This window comes from Xiphias gladius, chromosome 3 (assembly GCF_016859285.1).
Source record: "Xiphias gladius isolate SHS-SW01 ecotype Sanya breed wild chromosome 3, ASM1685928v1, whole genome shotgun sequence".
NCBI classification, from domain to species: Eukaryota; Metazoa; Chordata; class Actinopteri; order Istiophoriformes; family Xiphiidae; genus Xiphias; species Xiphias gladius.
Genome location: NC_053402.1, coordinates 25,906,509 through 25,929,859, shown reverse-complemented (window position 1 = coordinate 25,929,859; position 23,351 = coordinate 25,906,509). Strand labels below are relative to the sequence as shown.

At 40.4% G+C, this 23,351-nt stretch overlaps 3 protein-coding genes across 4 annotated transcripts in view; 2 read left to right on the top strand and 1 right to left on the bottom strand.

The window, feature by feature from the left end:
- Positions 1-312, top strand: part of itga2b (integrin, alpha 2b) — a 24,429-nt gene extending 24,117 nt beyond the window's left edge. The window contains exon 31 of the mRNA XM_040124183.1: positions 1-312. This exon is cut by the window's left edge and continues 1,142 nt beyond it. The gene's annotated coding sequence lies outside the window, so the exon portion shown is untranslated.
- Positions 313-1,787: 1,475 nt separating this feature from the next.
- syngr1a (synaptogyrin 1a) lies at positions 1,788-8,536 on the top strand. 2 transcript variants are annotated; one of them, XM_040156273.1, is made up of 4 exons: positions 1,788-2,287; positions 5,180-5,417; positions 5,574-5,719; positions 7,565-8,536. In XM_040156273.1, the coding sequence occupies exons 1-4, from the start codon at positions 2,204-2,206 to the stop codon at positions 7,652-7,654; spliced, it is 558 nt and encodes a 185-aa protein (XP_040012207.1). In that variant the 5' UTR covers positions 1,788-2,203; the 3' UTR covers positions 7,655-8,536. The 2 variants fall into 2 exon arrangements, with proteins under 2 accessions (XP_040012207.1, XP_040012197.1); XM_040156263.1 differs by having other exon boundaries at positions 1,788-2,305; positions 7,565-8,535.
- Positions 8,537-15,217: 6,681 nt separating this feature from the next.
- Positions 15,218-17,024, bottom strand: LOC120784297 (interferon beta-like). Its single transcript, XM_040117982.1, has 5 exons — positions 16,896-17,024; positions 16,701-16,793; positions 16,419-16,580; positions 16,247-16,318; positions 15,218-15,319 (listed from the first exon to the last, which is right to left on the bottom strand). Exons 1-5 carry the CDS (start codon positions 17,022-17,024, stop codon positions 15,218-15,220), a joined length of 558 nt encoding a protein of 185 aa, XP_039973916.1.
- Positions 17,025-23,351: the final 6,327 nt, after the last annotated feature.

Sequence of the window (23,351 nt, the reverse complement as noted above, 5' to 3'; positions counted from 1 at the left end):
TTCCCAGGTGGTTTTAGAAAAGAGCTCTTTCCATAGTCAAACACCTGAACCACATCAAAACAGGTAAATCTCTTCTTCTTCAGATTCTTTTCAATTACAAATGACAAAACTGCATCACAGACAGACAGACAGACAGCTGATAACATCTGTATTTTACCATCGCATGCGAGTCATCAAATCTAACATCAAGACAGTCGATAAAAAATAAGGATAATAAAAGAGAAATAATTAAAAACAATAGAAAAGCAGGAGAAATGAAGCAAATCACCAGCGAGGAGCTGCAAATGTTTTCAGACTGACAGATGGAGCTCACACTGATCCTATTAACACACACAGACACACACAGTAATACACAGACAAACAGAGACACACAGTAATACACAGACAAACACAGGCACACAGTAATACACACATAAAGACACACAGAGACACATACAGAAACACAGTTAGTTAGATTGTTGCTCAGAGTTACCTGCAGGGGGAAGTTTACCTGCTGCCTGACAGACGAGACTGAGGTCAGATAAATACATTTAACACTGAGACGCGCCGCCCGTGAGTTTTCTAACATTTAAAGTCCAGAAAACTGGTGTTTTACTAGTTTATTTCATTTTATTTCATTTTCACTCTCTGTCATTTATATCTTAAAATTGTTTTATTGTATTTTACCTTTGTTTATCGTCTATTTTATTTAGTTTTACTTCATTTAAATCCTATTTAATGTGTCTTTTACCTCTTGTGTCTCATTGGAAACACTTTGAACCACCCTGTTGTTGAAAAAAATATTAATAAACCTGTCTTGTCTGTTTTAGTTTCTTTCCTTTTCTCTTACTTTCTTGTTCTTCCTCTCTCTCTCTCTGTAGAACTTTGTCTTTAAATGTTAATTATCAGTGTTTCCGTATCCTGGAACTGGATTTTTAATGGCACCCCCACTGCTGTTTTCGTGCATGGTTTTACCGTGGCTCAAGCCTCGGGGCCCGACGACGTAAATGGTCCACGAGGCTTGGAGGAGAAAAAACAAAAGTAACAGCAAGAAAAAAATTTTTTGACTTTGAGTGGTATGTACCACCGAAAAAAAAAAGAAACCACTTTGATTGGCAGGTTAAATGTCACTCAATGTCAGTCACACGTATGACGTCTCTGTCTTTACTGTCCAACAAATGAGTTGCTGTTTTTTCAATTCCTGGCTTTTAGATGGAAATTTTCTTCAGCCGCAGGCCCTTTTGCAAAAGATGAATGAAAAGAAGTGTGAAAGTGGAACTCATAAACGCTGACAGGATATTTCAAAGCTGCGAGCCCCGAGGTCAACACGAGTGAAAACCCTCCAGGAGCAGGAACAGTGAAACAGCGACGTCGATGAGGAGTCCTGCTTCCACAGGGGGGGGCTTGAAAAAGGTGTTGCCCTGGGGCCCATGCTCCTTTAATGCTGCCTTGGCCACCCCCCACCCATGAATGAGGATCTGATCTTTTTCCTATTTAAATTATGTTATTTTTTACTCTTTTTTTGTTATTTATTATATCTCTTCATCTCTATGAGCAGCAGTGTTTCTCCTAGTATTTTTTTGGATTTATAATGAAACACTTAAGATTTAGAGACTTTGAATACGAAGAGGAGTAAAGTTTATTTTGGTGCTCCAACAAAGAAAGAAAGAAAGAAAGTAAAGAAGAAAGACAGTACAAAGGGGAAAACCAAAAAGCGGAGGTTTTTTTAACCTGACTGTAGCCTCTCAGGCAGCACCTCCCCTCAGGCGGTGACCCCACCTCCTTCGCTGTGATTGGATAACTCTAACTCCTAACATGATGAATCTTAAAACCAATAAAAGCATGCGATTGGTGGAGCAGATTGGAGGCAGTTCACAGCCTGTGAGACTGCTCTTAGGGTGTTAAAACCCTAGGACCTCTCAGGGGGGATGAGGAGGATTAGAGCAGATTACAGAGCAGTTTATAACAGCAGAGAAGAAGAAGAGAGCCCGCAAACACACCAGTACACACAAACACCGAGACTGACTGGACTAAGTGGACTAACTGCTCTTACAGGACCGACTTTGACTAACTGGACTTGACCAGATGCAGTGAACTCGTCTGACTCGAATCTATATGAACTGAAGTGGAAGGAAGTGGTGGGTTAAAGTGGACTGACCCGGCTGAACTGGTCCTTACTGGTTCTTACTGGTGTGAGCTGGTCTGGGGGACTGGAAGTGGACAGATGGATGGCTTCCAGGCGTATGGGGCGGGGAAGGCGGGCGGGGCTTTTGACCCACTGACCTTCATCAGACAACCTCAGACTGTGGTGAGGATCCTCTGCTGGGTGAGTCTGATGATGCAATGACGATGTAATGATGATCACACAGTTCACACTTTTGGTTGGTGAACTCACCTCACCTCAAAACTGCAGAAATATTTCAGCTGTCAAATTCAAAGGCGTGTTCAGGTGTGCTCATTTGTGCTCAGGCGTGTTCAGGTGAGCCTTGGCGGCTGTTGCCGAGGGGAAGAGGCTATTCAGAGGTGTGAATCGTAGTAAAAACAAAACATATCACCATGGCTACTAAATTCACAGCTGAGCCAGAATTCAACAGTGAACTGATTTCACCTGCAGATTGTCATCTCCTTAAACTGCTCTTTGATTGGCTGCTTCTCAGTGAAATGCACCTTGGGAGTCGTAGTTAAACTCTCTCCCTCAGTTTTTATGTCCACAGCTTCTTGTAGCTTCGACCTTTATAAAATGTTCAGATATTTTCTGATAGTTCTTCTGATGACTGAAGCAGGAGAGTTTCATGTTGACCTGTTAGTCACTAACTTAGTCTATGACAAAAATAAAAGGGACATAACTGCTCACACTTCACAGTTCTAAGGCTCCAATTTGTTCCTCTCGTGTGTCAGCAGACGGTCACAACAGCTACAGCCAAAACTCTTCTGTCTGCTGCACAATGGAAAGGATTTATAGCACCTGTCCAGGTAGCTGTCGGGCTGCCATCTTTGTTTCGATTCAGAAACACGTTAAAAAGGTTTAAATGAATTCTGTGCGTTCCAGTCATCGTCTGTTAATGATCTCTTAGGCAACACCTCACCTGTCACCTGTGTTTCCAATGGTCCCTGTAGTCATGCAGGTAAACAGAAGAAAACAGAGTGGAAGAAAAAAAATATTCTTCTGTTTACAGGTGTGTAATACGATTAAAGATTTATTAACACAGAAACTATTTATCAAGCATGAACTATCAGTGGAACATGGCCAGACAACTTTGACCTTCAGCATCTCCAGGTTCCCATGGTCCAGCCAATCGTAGAGGGGGAGTGGGTCTGAGCTCTCATTCAGGTTTATCACTGAAATAATCCAATCAGCAGAGGGTGAGATGCTGACTGCAGTGAGTCTGAGGACAGTGTCAGAGGTTAATGACAATAAAATGTTTCATTAAACGCTGTTTAATTTACAACTCTGTGGACTGCTGCTGTTAGCCTGCTAGCTATGCTAACGCCTGCAGGTTACGTACACAAACCAACCCAAATGATTTCCTGTCCCCAACCCCCCTCTTTTGGCCAAACCACAAGAGTTAGTTTCGCCAGGTGGATTCTGGTCTGATGGCAGCCCAAGAGTGAGGAACCTGGTCTGATCTGGTCTGGTGTGGTGTGATCTGGGCTGATCTCCAGCAGCTGACATTGACAGTTTGTGTTGTAAGGATGTGGTTTCAGTGGGTTCAGCGCACAGAACAGGTCCTGTCGACTTTAAACTGAAGTCAGCCTACACACACGCACACACACACACACACGCACACACACACAACCATATATATATATATATATATATATATATATATATATATAATCATGCTAATGAATATTCTGGTTTGGTTGTTTATTTAAGTTTTTAGCGGTCTGATTAACTGATGATGGTTTTTGTGTGTTGTTTGTTAATATGTGTTAGTTAGTCCCGGTTGTAGTTTAATAAAAGTTAGTTCATCTTTTAGTGAAGTTTCGGTTGGTTAATAAGTGGTAGTTACATAATGTTGGTGCTGGTTTAGCTGATGTTAGTTAATGTTATCTGGTTGTAGTTTAGTTATTTCTATATACTGTGTATGCATTTAGTTTGACAGCAAATGTGTGTTAGTTCTGGTTAAGAGGAGTTTAGGGCCATTAATGTCCTGGTTATGGTGTAGTTAAAGTTATATTCAGTGTAAAAGGATGTGTGTGAGTGTAGTTAGGGAGCAGCATTGTGTCTCTCTCTCTCTCTCTCTGTGTGTGTGTGTGTGTGTGTGTGTGTGTGTGTGTGTGTGTGTGTGTGTGTGTGTGTGTGTGTGTTTGTGTGTGTCTGCTTGAGTTATAGACCTTGGGACTGAGGACGTTTTGTGCTGTCCTCATACTTTCAAAGGGCTGTTTTAGGGTTCAGGTTAGAATCAGGTTTATGTTAGGGTTAGAGTAAGGGGCCAGGGAATGCATTATGTCAATGAGTGTCCTCACAAAGATAGAAGTACAAGTATGTGTGTGTGTCTGTGTGTGTTACTGTGTTGTTGTCAGTGTTTCAGTCATGAGACTGGTGTTAACATTCCTGAGGTTCAACACAAGACTACCTCAAAGAAAACCTCACTGTTTAACTCTGCTGCTGCTCTGATTGGACAAATTGATTAATCTGATTCGTTTAGACTGAATTAATTATTAATATTAAATGTTTTCAATGGTGGTGCAACAGGCAGCTCCAGCAGCGCTCTGACAGACTGTTATTTTCTTACCTTGAAACTCTGTCTGTGAGGTGTTGGTCGTACCTACCTGTGCTCAGGTACAACAAAACAAACAGGTGGGAAGTTCATTCACATGAAGCAGCACAAAGAGAGTTGTTGGTATTGTGGTGTCTTAGATTTAGAGCTGAGAATAAATGTCTCACTCACTCTGTCACTCTGCTCCCACTTTGGTGACTTATCAACAACAGAAAACCGAATATTGTTTATCTATTTATATTGGGATAAGTATGTAGCATGAACTAAGGCTCATACGACAGCATTCGCAGCCTAAGATAATCTGCAATGCCCAACCCTGATAGGATAAAACACATAAAACTCAACAAGAAAATACAAACAGAACAGCACAACAGACAAACAATTTACAAATGATAGAACAAAAGTACCAGTAGCAGTTAGCTTCTAGCCTATTGGGAGTGTTAGCACTGAGCTAACAGTCTCCTCTCTGCTTTCAGTTCTTCTCCATCGTGATCCTGGGCTGCGTCGCTAACGAAGGTTACGTTAACCGACCTGAGGAGGTGGAGGAGTACTGCATCTTCAACCGCAACCAGAATGCCTGCAACTACGCCGTTGCTATGGGAACACTGTGCTTTCTCTGCAGTGCTGCTTTCATGGCGCTGGACGTTTATTTCCCTCAGATCAGCGGCGTGAAGGACAGGAAGAAGGCTGTCATGGCCGACATTGGAGTTTCAGGTGATACTCTGCTTCCTCTGGCTCTATCATCTTTACCTGTTGGTGTTTTATTAACCACGTACAGTGTTCTCTGTGTTTAATAAACACATGTAAGCCGTGTTCTCTAGTTGTGTTTAATAACCATGAATAACCATTTAAAACCTGTGTTCTCTGCAGCTCTCTGGTCTCTGGTCTGGTTCGTGGGTTTCTGTTTTCTGGCAAATCAGTGGCAGGTTTCTAAGGAAGAAGACAACCCTCTGAATGAAGGAGCTGATGCCGCCCGAGCAGCCATTGTTTTCTCCTTCTTCTCTGTCTTCACCTGGGTACGTACCTGAACTATGTCGCCTGACAGCCTCTTTTAACACCTGATAGAATACAGCTCACCTGAGCAGGGAGAGAGCTCTTTTCCACTACAGGAACTAACCAATCTGTAACCATAGATGTATTATAAGAAGGAAAATTGGGATTTTAAGTTGCAGTACCGATAGTGACCACAGGCTCAGTGGAGGTGCTGAATCAGATCTATTTATACATCCACGATCTGCAACGTGAAACAAACATCTAAGAACCTGTGCAATCTTGGTTTTAGGCTCTGCTTTGTTTTCACTGTGTTTTACAAACCAGAATTTTTCAGATATCTGTTGTTGAAAGGTGACACTGCATGGAGACACAAGGAGAAACATGAACATTTTATGTTCTGTCAGTTTAAAGAGTGGACCAAGTAGAGTTATTAAAGAGGTTCCTGTGCACCTGAAAATGTTCCTGGGCTCCTAAAAGGTTCCTGAGCTCCTAAAATAGAGTCCCGGGTGCCCCAAAAAAGATGGAAAAGGGATAGTAGGAGAGACGAGGGTTCTCTCTGTGGTTCTGGGTGTTACTAAGAAGATTCCAGGAGAACTCAAAAGGGTCCAAAGTTTTCTCATGAAGATTTTGCAATTCAGTCTCACAGAAACTAGATTATTGTTTTTTGTTGTAGTTTTAGAACAATTACAGTAAAAACCCTGAATAACTAATGCATGTTTTGTTGTTGTGTCCAGCTTCGTCCGTACCAGAACAGCAGGTTATCTTTAACAGCCAGTTCTCTCTAATAACTTGTTCTCTAACAGCCAGTTCTCTCTAATAGCCGTTTTTCTCTAACAGCCGGTTCTCTAACAGACGGTTCTCTCTAATAATTTGTTCTCTAACAGCCAGTTCTCTCTAATAACTTGTTCTCTAACAGCAGATTCTCTCTAATAGCCGTTTTTCTCTAACAGCCGGTTCTCTAACAGCCAGTTCTCTCCAATAACTTGCTCTCTAACAGCCAGTTCTCTCTAATAGCCGTTTTTCTCTAACAGCCGGTTCTCTAACAGCCAGTTCTCTCTAATAACTTGTTCTCTAACAGCCAGTTCTCTCTAATAACTTGTTCTCTAACAGCCAGTTCTCTCTAATAGCCGTTTTTCTCTAACAGCCGGTTCTCTAACAGCCGGTTCTCTAACAGCCAGTTCTCTCCAATAACTTGCTCTCTAACAGCCAGTTCTCTCTAATAACTTGTTCTCTAACAGCAGATTCTCTCTAATAGCCGTTTTTCTCTAACAGCCGGTTCTCTAACAGACGGTTCTCTCTAATAATTTGTTCTCTAACAGCCAGTTCTCTCTAATAACTTGTTCTCTAACAGCCAGTTCTCTCTAATAGCCGTTTTTCTCTAACAGCCGGTTCTCTAACAGACGGTTCTCTCTAATAATTTGTTCTCTAACAGCCAGTTGTCTCTAATAACTTGTTCTCTAACAGCAGATTCTCTCTAATAGCCGTTTTTCTCTAACAGCCGGTTCTCTAACAGCCGGTTCTCTCCAATAACTTGTTCTCTAACAGCTGGTTCTGTAACCGCCACTTCTCTAAAAGCCGGTTCTCAACCTTCAATAACTTTAAACTTCTTTCCAACAACATGTTTGTGCTGGAGATAAAAGGTTTATTTAAAGTCATGTAACATGTTTATATCTCTTTTTGTGTGTGTGTTCGTGTGTCTGTCTATTTTGTGTTGTGTTTTTGTGATATATTGTGTACATTGTCATGTGTTTATGTGTCTGTTGTGTAAATGTGTGTATAATGTTGTGTGATTTTGTGCATGTTTATGTGTATGTATTTGTGTGTGTGATTTGTTGTGTGTGTTTTTGTGTGTGATGTGATGTGTGTAGGGAGGTCTCACTCTTCTGTCATTGGAGCGTCTGAAGAGAGTGTCGTTTGAAGAGGAATACAACAAACTGTTCAGCCCTCCACTCGCCTGAAACAAACAAACACACACGCACACACGCACACACACACACACCTAACGTTACGTCTCTCCTTTAGCCAATCAGAAAAAAAACAAGCATTCCTGTGCCTCCTCCTCAGCTCAGTCTGGACTCTGATTGGTCGAGCTAACTGCCTGTCATCCATAGTGCCTTCCTGTTTCTGTGGCAACAGGGTGATGCTGTTTTCCTTCTCTGATGTCGGAGCTGATTGATTAAAAAATTCCCATTGTTACAGTGATGTCAGGATATGTTTGATATGATGTCATAATGTTTCTTGATGAATGAAAATGATGTGATGATGAAGAATAAAGATATAAAAAGTTTGACTGGGTGGTACATGAAGAGTTAGTGTAATGTGTGTGTGTTTAATTGTTTGTTTTTATCTGTGTTTATGTGCGTTTTGTGTGTGATGTGTTGTGTATTTCTATGTGTGTGCCTCCCCCTGCTGACTCTCTGATGTCACTACTGTCATCGTAACGTCGTCAGATAAAATTGGACTGTGTTGATCCATAAAAGGTGAAATTCTCTCATCACAGCAGCAGAGAAACTGATTTTAAAAACTGTTTAAAATAGTAATAAAATTCATCAGATTCCTCCTGATGTATTTTGCGGTTCTGTTTGTTTTCCCAAAAGAAAAAAGGCAACAGATGAGTTATTATGAAACGGTTCCCTCTTAGTTACATAAACATCTATATGTCATTTACATTCATGATTATAAGCAAAATTGGACAAAAAAATCATTAACAAACGACAATAATCATCATATAAACATTATTAGGATGACAGAACGTACTAAGTAAACAATAAATACATTCATTAATAAATAAATAATCAGTGACTTTATGGCTTCAAACTGAAATAGGTCATTTGATTTGTTGCTACTGAATTAGCACGTAAATAAAAATATGAAACAATCAAAGTGTGAGGTGAATTTTTTATTATCTGCCACTGTTTTTTTTTTAAACTAAACTGGATGATCCTGGAGAAGCAGTTTGAGACCGAATAGAAGTCAGTGGGATCCCAGACTTTAATCTGTTGCTCTCTTAGTGGGACAACTAAACAGAGTAAAGATGTGGAAACACAGAGCGTCAGTCCAGTTCCGTCTTTCTTATCTTTACAGAATCATCTTTCAGTAAAACAATACAAAAGATGAGAGATTTAAAGAAACATCATGTCGAAAGAGTAACACACACTAGCAGTAAAGCAAGTAGAAACTGTATGTAAATACGAATGACAACAGATAAAACCAGCAGATAGGAAGTTTCAAAAAAACAACACAAATACCGTGTTCACAGGGAGAACAGACTTGTCGTAAATAGGAGTTGCCACTGATTTGTAATGTCTCATTATTAGATTATTAGATATAGCGCCTCCTGATATATGAGTAAAAAGGACAAATATTCACTATGAATTTTGAGAAGTAGTTCTGTCAAAGTAAGAACAAGAAACTGGAGGTGAAACAGTAAGATGATTATAAACCTCATCACGTTGGTCCTGAGTCCTGATCCTTCAGACTGAGGCAAAGCTGATATTTCATGAGTTCCGGATCATATCAGCGCCTCATGTTGTGCCATAAATAAGAAAACTCACACTTATTAAGAATATTCGTGAAGTCAGAAATCCATCCTGACTTTCTGCTGCCAGTGAAACTTTTTCTAAAAAACTTTTGATCACCTGTTTAACTGAACTCAGTGTGTACTTCTGTTTACTGGAACAAAGCTTTAAGACACATTTCTGTCTGGTTGATATTATCAGAACACACATCACCTCTGTACAGCAGGAGTTTTACTCAAAATAAAAGTTTTACAGTGGAATATTCCTTTAACTCAGAGCAGGTGGTCGGATTTTGGTTTGTATTTAACTGCATCTTCACCACAGTGATGACTTGTACCTATATGCAGGTAAATAAAGTTTAGTTCTGTAAGTGGAGTTCAGTTTGTGTCCAATCAGTTTGTGATGATGTTTGTTATTTCAGTCGTATGTATTCAAACGGTGTTAATAAAGTTTAATATTTTGAATCTGTGTGCAGGCTGTCCAGGGTCTGCTGGGAGTCCACAGGTTTAAACTGGGGAGCGACTCCGTCACATTCAATCAGGACTACGTCGACCCAAACCAACAGGAACCTCCGGAGGCCTCGCCCACCGAGGAATAGAGGGCAGGGTTTGAACTGTGATGCATTCTGGGTAGTTGTGTGTTGTGTTGGGTCATATTCAGAAAACAGGATCAGACTAAAAAACAATCAGTTTTATAGTCTAATGATGACACTCCACCAGGGGATGTGTTCTCTCTGTCAGCAGCCAATCAGAGTCCAGAACAGAGGAAACAGAGAAGAGGACCAAAAACAAACAGACGGGTACAGTAGACAGACAAACAAACAGACAGACAGACAAACAGACAGACAGGTACAGTAGACAGAGAAACAGACATACATCTGTCGGATGGGTGGACAGACTTCAGGAAAGGTCCATATAAATGTGGGAGCCTCAGGAAATGACAACACGGCTGACCAGGTCAAAATCAACAAGAAGTGCTTCCTTAAGGTTAGAGCTTCGTTGTCATGGTAACAATAGTAAACAGGTGGTTACGGTTTGGTTAGGTTTAGGCACAAAAATTACTTGGGCAGGTTTAGGAAGAGCTCGTGATGTGAGACCACCAATCAGTAGAAGGTAACTCTGGGACGACCTGTGGGTCAGTCTGAACTAAGCGTTTGTTCCAACCATTTAGCTCCTGTTTGTTGTCTTTCAACAATGTTTAACTGCCTCTAGACAAAAGCAACCAAAAAGTTGTAGTTATAGTATAGTTAGTATCGTATAATATATTGTGTATACTATATAGTACATATATTACAGTATAGTTGTAGTTATAAAGTATCATTAAAAAATGTGTTGCAGCACCACCTGTTGTTGGATCGGCACCAAACTCAAGGCAGTGAATCTGGACATTTTAACCCCGGTGAAGTGACAGGATCTGGTCTGTAACAGACATGGTGGGGGGGTATACTGTGTGAGGTGAAGTAGAGTCAAAATGGTCCTAACTGAGTCGGATCTGAACAAAGACATGAAACACATGTTGATATGATTCAGTGTGACTTCCACTTCCTGAGGAAATCGTGATCTCTGATGTCCCTCCAGAATAAAGCTCCAGAAATCTTCATGTTTTTAAGTTTCCTTCAGCATCGCAGTGATCCAGTGACAGTTGTCTGCACATCCACGGCTACACTGCAAACAGGAGCTGATCACAGCTGATTCAGCAGCTTTTAATGGGACAGTTTGACTGAATGGAAAAAGATACAGGATAAAAACACAAGGCTCAAAGTGAACAACAGAACCAGGTCAATGGTCCAAAATCACTGTGCAGAGCAGGTGATGTCAAACTCACCACACCTCCCCTACAGACAGAAATACAGCCTGAATGGGGCTGTAAACCATAAAAATGATCTTCCAATAACAACCAAAAAAAATCATCTTTAAATAAAAAAAATATTTGAATTTAACAGAGGTAGAATCGAGAACCCAAATCATATGATATAGTGCTCTAGTAAATATAGACAATCTGTAATCCAAATATAAATAACAGACTTACAAGATTTAAATTCACATTTTCTGAGCTGTTTACAAACTCAGACAAGAAATACATTTAGTTGATTTTTCATCTACAAATCCAGAATCAAATCCCTTCTGTGTTTGATGCAGATTTAACTTCCACATCAGTCGTTCTTCTAATTATGTTTTATTCCAAACACTCAGCCTTAATGAAGATAATACAGCTGAGTGTTTCAGAAAGACACTGACAGGTCTGTCTATTCCTTCACGAAGTGCAGCTAAAGTTTTGTCACCTTTTGTTTTACCTCTTCAGTCCTGCTTGAGTCAGACCTGGACTCCTAAAAGACTAATGAATAAATGAAAGACTGATTTAGCTCTTTGGTATTTCTGGATTAATTGTTGCTGTGACTTATATTGAAAACTTTCGGAATTTAAACCTCAAAGCTTCAGGTTGACTGTTTGAATCAGCTCAGTGATTCACAGCAGAGCTGACTCACTCTGTTTACTCACTCTGTCTGAATGTGTGTGAGGAGGGGAGACGAAAGCAACGCGTTGTCCTGGTTTGACTCTTGAATAATCGGTGTTTGTTTTAGGGGGTTAAAAAGACAAACATGCAGCCGGAAAAATCAAGTTATTTAGTCGCTGAGTTTATTGAAACATCACCTTGTCATCACAGTTAAAAATCCGTTACAGTCAAACTGAATACAACAGAAACAAACCAGCCTCATACCAGGAACTGTTCTTCAGATGGGGTTTAACTAGGGTAACTATAGTACTTTGTTGTGTTTTTTTTTTTATCACATATCCACATTTAACTCGGAAGTGTGAAGATTAAATAAATAAAATTATAAGAAATGTATCAATAATATCAAAAAGGGTTTCTAAAGAATCTACAACTCCTCACCTAAAATCTTCATCCTGCTCACAAAGATTCATTTATAGCCGAACATTAGTTCACGTTTGGGATTCAGCCTAAACCTCTTGGTCCTGATCCAGCTTTCCTTCAATAAGCTACACTTTTGCAGGTTTGGGTTTAAGTACTTGTTGCTATGACAACAGTTCCAGATAAACATAAATTTGAATCCAGCTTTGAAGAACAAATCATCAGCATCATGATCTGGAGAACTCAGTTATCCACAAATGAAGAACAGGACCCAGACAGGAACACCGGCCAAAACAGAATCAGGACTTTTTTCCCAGCAGAGTAGCTGAGTTTGTTTTTAACGTTCATAACAAAGGAAACTTCGCCTTCCTACAAGCAGGTGAAGGATTCAAACACACAGTCTGAGCACACATTTTATTTTATTCTTTCCAATATTACTGACAGTATTTTTCTTTTCTGCCTCAAACGTGCCTTAAAATCTGCTGAGTCTGATTGGTTCTCATGATGTCCACCTGACCAGCTGCTCTGAGCGGGAACATACCCCAGTTTGGCCTGTGAGTGTGAGCTGCACACTGAGATCAGCTGAGATGTTTCTGCTTTTTTCACCTCTGCATTAAACCAGACAATATAAGTTCAGCATGTTAGTGTTTTATGTTTGATGTGGAGCAGTTTCTTTTGCTGCAGACTGTGCTGTTTAAACACCTGAAGAACCAGGACACAGGTGAGTGGTTTGATCCTTTGTTTGATTAACCAGAACAAAACTGCAGTTTGCCCATTTGAACTGAAGAGCTGCTGCTCACCTTCTCTTCTTGAAAACAAAGTTAGAATCGCTGCAAATGAAATAACAGAGCCTTAGAAACTGTTTTTCACAGCTGCTCACTCTCATTTCACTGAGTTCACTTTTTAAAGCTCTTCCCACTGTCGACACAGCAGCATCAGTCTGCACTAAACTGTGCGTCCCTGTCCACTGCTTTGACACAAAATGAATTCACCGACCAACTGTTTTCTCCCTCCACCACCAAATCTCTGTGGATTTTCAGCCCATTTTACAAGTGTTCACACACTGTTGCAAAAACTGTTAAAGTTCCGTCCAAAACCTACAGCAGAACCAAAATGACTGTAAATCAGACATTTGCTGCAGTCGCCTACATCTACATCTAAAAAGACATAAGAAATGTTAAAAATGCATAAAAACCCAGGCCTGCTTTCATCCCTTAGTGGTGTCTATGAAGACTTGTTCCAGGTGAGGAAAGGGGGCAGGTGAGGCTGAATCCACAACAGTTGGTAACTGTCTGGGACGATGTGGTGTTTCACTGTTCTCTCCCAGTCACAGACTGGTTTACAGTCCATCCCAGGGTGGAGCCACTTTTCCTTCCACCTCACTCTCCATCCCTCAGCCCCACAGAGGAACTGTCCTCCTCATGGATCAGAACTTGTGGACAAATGCAGGAGACAGGGAATTTTCTATTGGGTCAAGCATGGGCCTTGAGGTCGTAGGCGAAACAGCAACGAATCGTACTGAAAGACACACTGTCTCCTCCCCTGCTGTCTGAGGTTATTTGGGGAAAACCGAGCCGTTCTGATAAAAGTGAAGCAGCGTTGCTGTAGTAGCCAAGGTGGAGGAGATGGCCGTTCTTGCCTGCCTAGACGCCGTAGATTGAGGTCTGCTAGAATCCATGGGCATAGCCAGATACCAGCTGCTCCAGACCAGGATGCGCTGGCGTTTTACTGAAGGTTACATGCAACGTGATCTGAGCTCAATCAGGTAAAATCATTTCCCTGTTTACAGAAGAGCGAACCAATAGACTAACTCCACAAACTGTGGAGGCATCGAGCTCCACCATTTCTGGGCGTGGCGTAATCTGTAGGCGTTAAAAGACTGAGCACAGGGGGCCGAGCTTCAGGATGGAGACGGCATGATGCACGTAAACTTGGATTGATCATTTTTCCACTCTCCTCGGCCGAGCTTCAATAAATAGTTTCAGCGTAACACATCTTGGGCTCCTGAACACTTTCTTCACTGACGAGTTGACCAATAACCAGCAAGATCTCCACAACAGGGTTGACCAGTGCTGTTGTTTTTCTCTACCTGTAGCTGTTCTATACGTGTCTGTACCTTTGATTGAAGCACGTTGGGGCATTATTGGTCAATTTCTGGTCAATTTCCGGTTCATTTCTGCTAATATCAGGTCAATATCTGTGAGACTGTCAGGCAGCACCGTTCATGCAGTGAAGAAGTGAAGGCTCTTCTGTTTGTTCTAATGGAGTCATGGTTATACTGAGTAAATAAATCAATAGATAAATAAATGACCAATTAAAACCTGCTTGACAGACAGCAGTGATCCGCACTGTAGCCTACTGATGCCTGTTGTTAGTGTGTTTCAGGTCAGTGTGTTCTGAGTAATGACGTGTCTTGTTGATCCTGTTGTGGATCAAGTGAGTTGTTGCAGTAGTGCGACTGGGTGTTTTGGATGTGAGAGAAACTGTGTGAAGAGTTTTAAAGCAGTGAGCTCAGTGTAAAGAAATGTGAGTTATCAGCTGTAAAATATCTTCAACAAAGAACCTGTAATGAGAAACTAAATGACTAGATGTGTTTACTCTGAAGTGAAGCTGCAGGCAATTCAACTAGAATAGAAACAAGATTATCACAGTGAGTCACTGTTTCTACTGTCTGTCTACTGTATGGGCGTGTGTGTGTGTGTGTGTGTGTGTGTGTGTGTGTGTGTGTGTGTGTGTGTGTGTGCGTGTGTGTGTGTGTGTGTGCTTGTGCTTGTGCATGCGTGTGTGTGTGCTTGTGTGTGTGCGTGTGTGTGTGGGTTTGGGTGTGTGTGTGTGCGTGCGCGTGCATTAAGGTAGAGTAAAGTTGACTTTCATGATGCTTTAATCTCATTCAAACATTTAAACAACAGAAACACAAAAATAAAAAACGAGTGACAGAATTCAAAATATAAAAAACAATAAAGCACAAAAATATAAATATTAAATATAAATATAAAAGTATCAAAATTTGTCCTAATAAATAAATAAATAAATAGGTAAATAAATAAATATTGATGATCAATCTAATTATAAATAGGCGTGGTCTTTTTCATCTGCGGGCGTGGTCTCTGACATCGGTGGGCGTGGTCTGTGTCAGTATGTCCGGGTGAAACAGCTGTGGTGTTTCTGCAGGGTGGTCTTTAGGACCCTGAGAACATCTCTCCTCAGAGCCATCCAACCGCAGGCAGCGCTGTCCTGAGTGACACACACAGACTCGATCATCATACAGGTATTTAATCTGAAGAATTGGTTCATTTATAATTATTTGTTCAGAAATGTTCTCGTTCATTCAATGAAAAAAATGAATTAATAAAATATTTGAGTGATAAATGAATATAGATTTAGAAAATATAAAATAAATGAATACATTTATTAAAGAAATAATTTAAATTATTATTTGAATTTACTTCAATTAATAAAATTGTAAATTGAAATAACAAAAAATAATGATTAAGTAAAGTAATAAAAGACTGACTGGTTTGGATTAGAACAATCCTTTGTGGAACTGTGTTCACATTGTGATTCAGGACAAGTTTCGCATCAATTTGACATTAAAATGAATCTAAATTAATCTAATCAATGAGAGCTTTTAATTTTTTCCAAATTCTTCAAAATATTTTTTTCAAAATATCTAAAAAAAATTCAAAATTTTTCATTTTTTTCTTTGTGGTAAAGTTATGAAATAAATTCAGACTCTAAACTCAATGATAAACCTTCGTCATAGATACGTTTTGTCTCATCAGGCTGATCTTTATGCCGTCCTCAGCTCAGCTGCAACTAATTCCACTGAAAACCCGAGACTGAAGCAGCTCTGACTAGGAGGAAGCTCTTCCTGACAGACCATATTCAGGGTAAAAAACGTGTTCCCAATCTTACACACAAGCAGCTTCAGTTTCCGTGCATTTGTTTTTGTTTTTATACATGAAACAATTAATATCTTTAAGTAACTGACGCTGTTCAACGTCAGGGTTAATGTCATTTCATGTCATTTATCTTTGAGTACTTTTTTATAAAATATCCACTTTTTCAAAATAAATTTGTAAATTGCGACATATGTTTTTAAACCAGCTGTAAATTCAGTCGGTCCAGGATAAAGTGACTTAAAAAAAACATGAAGTTTACCTGCTGCTGCACAACAGCTGTCACGTTACTGAAGTAAGAAGATAACACACCTGGGCCATCAACTGAGGACAACTGGGGAATAAATAAATGAATAAATAAATAAGTGAATAGTTACACCACTGTGAAGTGGTCCCAGAACAGACCCCTGAGGAACCTCACATGTGATACTTACACAGCTTCCCTCCTCCAGCAGTCGGTTCTGCAGGTTCCGGAAGGTGTTGAGTATCGTATCGTCCCAGGTGACTCCGCCCTCTCCGACAGGTAACTCATTGTCCTCAAACATTAGCTGCATCCCTTGAAGTGACTCATAAACCACCAATAATGCCCGGCGGCACTGCTGGGAACAAATCAGACATCGGTGTTCAGAGTTTTAAGGGTTTGTATACAATATTTTTTAACATAAAAATCCAGCTCCGTGGTTGTTTAAGAGGCTCAGGTGAGTTCAGAGACTTACCTGAGGGTGACTGGCTGTGGCGGTAGGGATTTCGGAGTCTGGGAAGGAGATGTTGACATTGTACTGCAGGCAGTGGACAGGAAACGGCCCCCCCTACAGGAGAGAAACTGTTCAGACCGGGCTAACAACAGCTAAATGTAAAGCTACTTGTAGCAAGGCAGCGCTGAGTGTACAGGTGAAGGGTTGGGGTCTTACCAGGTCTCTGAGCAGGTGATGGGTGTTCTTGACCACATTTTCCTGCAGCTGGCAGGTTGGCCTGGCATACACCATCAGCTGGAGGCTGCAGAGCTGCAGTAAGACGAGGAGGACTGAAGAGGCCATCATTGTTCTGGGTCTGATGGTTTTTGTTTCAGGTGATCTTAAACTGCTCCTGGTTTTTCAGCTGGTCTTCAGTAGATCCTGGTCCCTGTTGTTCTGGTCCTGAGGTTCAGAAACAGATCTCAGTTTCAGTTGAAGTTTTAAACAAAGACACACTGACATTCCGATCTTAAAAACCTTCACCTGAAGTGGTCCCGATCCTGATCCTGGTTCTTTAGGTGGCCCTTGTTCTGATTCCTCGGGTGGTTTTGGTTCTGGTTCTGGTCCTGGTCAGAGCTGGACTGAGATGCTTCAGGTGTGCTGTGTGAGCTGGCAATTTCAGCTGAGTTCAGATAACCTGGAACAGAGAGCAGCATATTGACTGGATGTCAGGACAAATCAGCCTATCAGAGTCTTTCTACCTGTGTGAGTCATCAGACCACAGAGAGTATGATCCACACCACAGCAGCAGAGACCAGGACTAGCACCAGGTGAGTCACTGCAGTTTGTCTAAAGTCTTGATAACATTTCACAGTAAAATAAGAAGAAACACAAATGAAGTTCAAGAGTTTCAGCAGCAGTTTAAACAGCCCTCTGTCCTCAGAGTTCTGTTTCCACCCAGTACATGTACATGCTTTAAAAATGGGAAACCTCAAAACATCACAGCTGAAGTTCTGAAACTCAACTTTTTTCCTTCCTAAAATCAAACCACCATTCGTGTCTTGAGTCTGAATCAGAGCTGAACTGTGAGCCAGATGGAGGGTAATGTGTTCACTTACTGCTGTTCGTACCCAAGTGCTCTCGAACAGTGATGAGAATAAAAGTCTGGCACCGTGAATCTTTGAACTGAACTTGTCACAGTGTTTTGAATCAGCAAAGTTCGACTGGTTCTGTGCTGATTTGAATGTGTTGTGGTGAAGCCAAAAACAATTTTCCACAACACGAACAATAAAGGTTCTCTATATGTTCTTATACGTTGAGGTTTTCACGCGTAAAAAACCGAAACACAAGTGATGAACATCAAAGTCTCTGTAGTCAATATGCAGTAATATGCAGGTTTCTGATGAAGGTGATAAATAAATATTGATCAAAGTAAAGCAGAGCAGCAGTTTGTGATATGAAATCAAAGATGAACTCTGACCTGAGAGGCTGTCGCGGCAGCTAGAGATCGAACTGAAACTTCAGGCTTCATTAGAAGACAAATGGGACACGTTACTATTTATCTGTAGGACAGACGTGTCATGTGACACAATTGCCATTTGTCGTCATAACGCAGCCCGATTTCCGATTACCAAGTTTCCCTGTTCACGGCGGTCAGAAACATCAAGTGTCAGAGCACAGATGGAAATCTGGAGATTTGTCACCATGAAGTGAACTCAGAGATGTCGATACCACAAATATAAGTTTCATGTCAGTGCCAACTAACAGCAAGGTGGGAATACACCAACTCCTACCGTCTGAAGCAGCTGAAATGCTCCAGAGCCACAAAACTCTACGGCTCATGTTCCCATTCAGGCTGCTGATGTCGAGCCATAAAGCAATGTTCTACACTGGAAACTTCATCTTTAACATTTAATGAAAAGTTCGAAGAAAAATGAAATCGACTGAAAGTGAAAAAACTGCTGCTTCATCATGTCAGTGAGTCACAGTGATCAGTGATTCCTGGACTGTTTCAGACCAGGACTCTGCTTCATTCTGAATCTTCATGTTCTTACACTCTGAGCTGTCAGTCGGCTCTGAAATGAAACTTAAATCTGTCGCACGATCACTCGCTGCTCATCACCATTTCTATTAGCTCAGTTTACGCTGACAAATATTTCCATCTGTGCTCCGACACCCGATGATTCTGATTGCCGGAAAAGTCGCTCACTGGAAATTGTGTTTGGTGAAGGCAACACCGAGCTGTCGTCATCACTCTGAGCTTCAGCACGGTAACGTTCATGTTTCACTGCGGATTTCTTTTCCATTTCATTAGGTGTGAAAACTAAAAATCAGCAGGTTGAGGTTATTTCTTCATACACATACAGATGTGACTGAACAGGCGCAACAATGTTCAGGTTGTTTCTCGGGAGGCTAAAGTCCTGCTGAGTCGGGAAGAAGGTCTGAGATGTTTCCATCAGTTTGGTGCTGTGGTATGTTGAATTACTGCCGGGACAAAAAGAGGCTCCTGATCCTGCTTTATAAAACACTTTGGGCTGCAGCTTTGCATGAAAGGTGCTACACAAATGAAGCCACTATTTATTTTTTTTAATACGTTTTTAATATAATTATTATTAGAGATGGTTTTTGGGGGGAAGAACCAGGTAAAGAGTTCAGTCTGAACGTCTGTGACAGTTAAAGACGCTGAGATTCTCCGTAGAATGATACAAGTCTGTGAAAGTAGCTAAGAGCATTTACTCAAGTATTGTACTAAAGTACCACTTTGAGGTACTGGTACTTCACCTGAGTATTTCCATTTAATGCTGCTTTAAACTTTTACTTCACTTCACTTCAGAGTGAAAGCTTGTACTTTAAAGCTGCAATACATTTACCTGACAGCTTCAGTGACTTGTCAAAGATTTCACATTAAAAAAACAAAGTTTTTTTTTTTCAGAGCCATTTCCCATAAAACTCTAAACTCCTTTAAATGTTTGATTTCAGCTGTTTGAGGCTCAAAACGTGAAACTTTCAAATATTTCATTAGAAACTCAAAAATCAGAGAAAAGTCTACAAACTGACTCCAGATCAGTGAATCCGAACTGTCTTTCTTCTTCTTCTGTCCTCTCCCATGAATCCTGTGACGACCCCCCCGGGTTCACCTGGTGACCCTCTGGAGGGGCCCGACCCCCGGGTTGGGAACCCGTGGACTAAACCCTCTACCTGTCTATGACGTAGCTGAAAGCAGCTCCCAGTAAAACGCTGCCGAAGCTTCCGTGACTCAGGATCAATGATCTGGTCACGTCAGAGAGAATCAGAGACCAGTCACAGGAGACAGGTCCCTGCACAATGAGGTACTTTTACTGTGATACTGGAACTACAGGAAGTACTTTTACTGTGATACTTTAACTAGATGAAACTGATAAAAAATTGTGTACTTTGGTAGGACATTCATCTTTGACCTGTACTGCAGTATTTTGCTGCTGTGGTATTTATACTTTTACTGAAGTACAGGATGTGAGTACCTGTGAGGTCTCATCATCTGACCAGTGTGTTTGTCTTTGTCACTCTCAAAGGTTTTATTTCATATTTACTGGTTGTTTTATTGATCCAGTTCTGGTCGACATTTTTAAAATTTTATTTATTCCTTGACTGATTGTATCAATAACGTACCTTTTTAGCTTCGTGTCTGACAAGCTGAACTGCTGTGTCAGTTTGTGTGTCAGTGTCACTGTGTCTGCTGTCTACCTGTTGTTATTGTGCAGTTTAAACTTCTCTGTAAATGGATCTGTCAGACTCTAAAGGAGGAAAGGTTTTTACACTCAGAGCCAGCAGAGGAAATAAGATATTAAAGGGGTTCAATGTAAATGTTGCCTCGTGGTTTTATCTGCTCTTTATCTCTAAACGTACATTTTCCTAGAGGTTCATCACGTTACACAGCAAGGTGAAGTTTACCTGGACTATATTTTTAGACGGGAGTTTTCTTAATGAATAAAATCAACATGTCAGACTGAGGTTTGGACTTATTCATCACAGACATTAATAAGGACTGAGACATAAAGTCAGTGTCTGGAAGTAAAAGATGGAACCATCACAGCGGAGAATCAACAACACATAGACCAGTTTTTTGAGATTAGCATCTCAAAAGAAAAGCAAATAAAGGATAACACTAAAATAAGTATATTTAGAAAAAAATCTTTGTCACCATCATTTTACAGATTAGTGTCTTTAATCCATTTATTAAATGAAATTCAACTTTATGGACTGATTCTTTTCTCTCTTTAAAAACAAACAACTGCAGATTTTTATAAAACCATAAAGTGAACAATCTGTACATGGCAGAAGTTTTCTTACACACAAAAAGTAACGGAGATTTTTCCTTTTCAGATGTTCAGTTGTTTTTTCTGTTTCAGCTACAGAATCATCTTTTAATGAAAACTTGGTTTTTAATTTGTTTTCTCCTCATTAGTCCTGCACACAAAATATAAACAGAGGAAGCAAACTCACCGTCGCAGTTTCCTAGAGTCTGCTGGAAGTCTTGGTCTTTGTTGATCCAGTTCTCCTTCAGACTGGTGGTTGTTGTGGTTCTGATGAGCCACTCTGTCATCTTGCGGTTTAAATAAAGCTTCATCCTGGAAGGATAGAAACCGAAACTCTCTCTTGTGCCCTAAGAGCATAATTTTAACAATTCTGCAAAATTTGGAAATTTCCCCTTGACCCCCCCCCCACCCAACACACACACACAACACACACACAACACACAACACACACACACACACACACACAAATGAAATACATGAAATGCATAACATTAATTTGCCTGCTTATTGATGAGACTTTATTTTGTTTATTACTCTCTCCTCGGGTATTTACCAGGTTTGCAAGATTTGAAAGAAACTGAAACATTCATGGTTTAGAATAAAGAAGATAAAGAGTCATTACAGGTTAAAACTCTTTAAAATCAATAATGCAAAATCACGGTTACTTTGTGTCTTAAAAGCACCTCAGTTTTTTAATTAAGGTGCAAATCTGGTTAAAGGTGGGGGTGATTACATTTTTTTAATGGATAAAACTGATTTAAAATGAAAAAGAAAATAAGCAGATTAACAGGAAGGAAATTCAAGTGCTCAGGCTGAAAAATGTGACATTAATTAATGAATAAATTAATGGATTATAATATATAGAGGGGGGATTAATCAATTATCTTATCAACAGAAACAATTTTAGATTAACAGACAGCTAGAAAGTCGTGGGCGCTTGAATGTATCATTTAAGAGGTGGCTGTTATTTCATTTGGTCGGTTTTAAGGGTCTTGTTACCCCTTAATTGCACTTTTACCCAGAGAAACCATTAAAAGCCTTTAAATACAGCTTTTAATACATCAAAAAAACACTTAAACCATGAGGATAATTAACTTTCAAATACATTTATGATTGTCTATTCATTTTTCTATTAACAATCTCAAATAAAAGCCCAATTTAGATAATTCAATTGAAAGATTTTAGTGGCAAACTTAAAAAACAAACAAAAAAGATGCAGCTCGTTTCGTGGTTAATGTTATGCAGACATGGCTGTCCACATACTATTGGCCACAATGTTTTTTCCATTTTGCAATTCTTTTTTTTTTCTGTATGAATCAAAGTAAAAACCCATCTGTGTCGTCACAGATCAGCGTGGCTCAGGATGCGGTTTAACCCCCAAACTCTTCAGTTTACATTTACAGAGAAGACAAAAGACAGAGTGAAGACATAGAGGAGAGAAAAGAAAGACAGAGTTCAGTGTGAGACACATGACAGGAAGTTCAGGCTCAGTTTACATTTAGACAGAATAGAAAGGAGGAGAGATAATGAAAGTCGAGGAAACTGTCGAGGACTCTGAAAACAGAATGGAAACGGCGGAACCTCCTCTGAGGGTTTTTTTCTACTACTCGAGGTTTTTCTGAATGACTGTGTGTGATGATGCAGACCTGCCCAGGAAAGTTCTCCTGTGTGTCGCTTCAGCTGCAGTCGCTCAATCACTTTCCACTTCAACCGAACTATCTGCAGCCTCGGTTCTCCCCAGACCATGACGCTCCTTCCACCGTACTTCACTGCTGGGATGACGTTTTCATGTTGGTGTGCAGAGCTGGTTTTACACCAGACATAGAGCTGCGTGTTCTTCCCAAACAATCCCACCTCAGTTTCATCAGTCCACAGAACACTGTCCCAGTAGTGTTGTGGAGAGTCAAGCTGAACCGGCTCCAGTGATTCCTTTAAGCTTTTAGCTGTTACTCTTCTCTTTTACCTCATTGATCATTCTGCTTTGAGCCTTTGGAGTCATTTCAGCAGGACGTCCACTTCTTCAGAACAGCCACAGAACTGAACCGTCTCCATTAAACTCCAAATGTTTGAGGGTTTTTTATAAGTCACAGTAGCTCTGACCCAGACCCCAAGTCTGGTTTCACCGACTGGACTCCAGGTAGCTTCCGTTGGTGTCGTTAGCCAAGGGAGTCACAGACTTTTTTCCAACCTACACTGTGAATGTTGAAATGGTGTTTTCAATATGGACAAGAACAACACAAAGATTTGATGATGTGTTATTAGTTGAAATATATCGTGTTTGTTCATTAGTGTAACTTAGATGAAGATCTGAGCCAAGTTTAAGACAAATTTATACAGAAATGCAGATCATTCCAAAGGTTCACTCACTCTTTCAGTGTATATTAGCTGTTAAATTAGT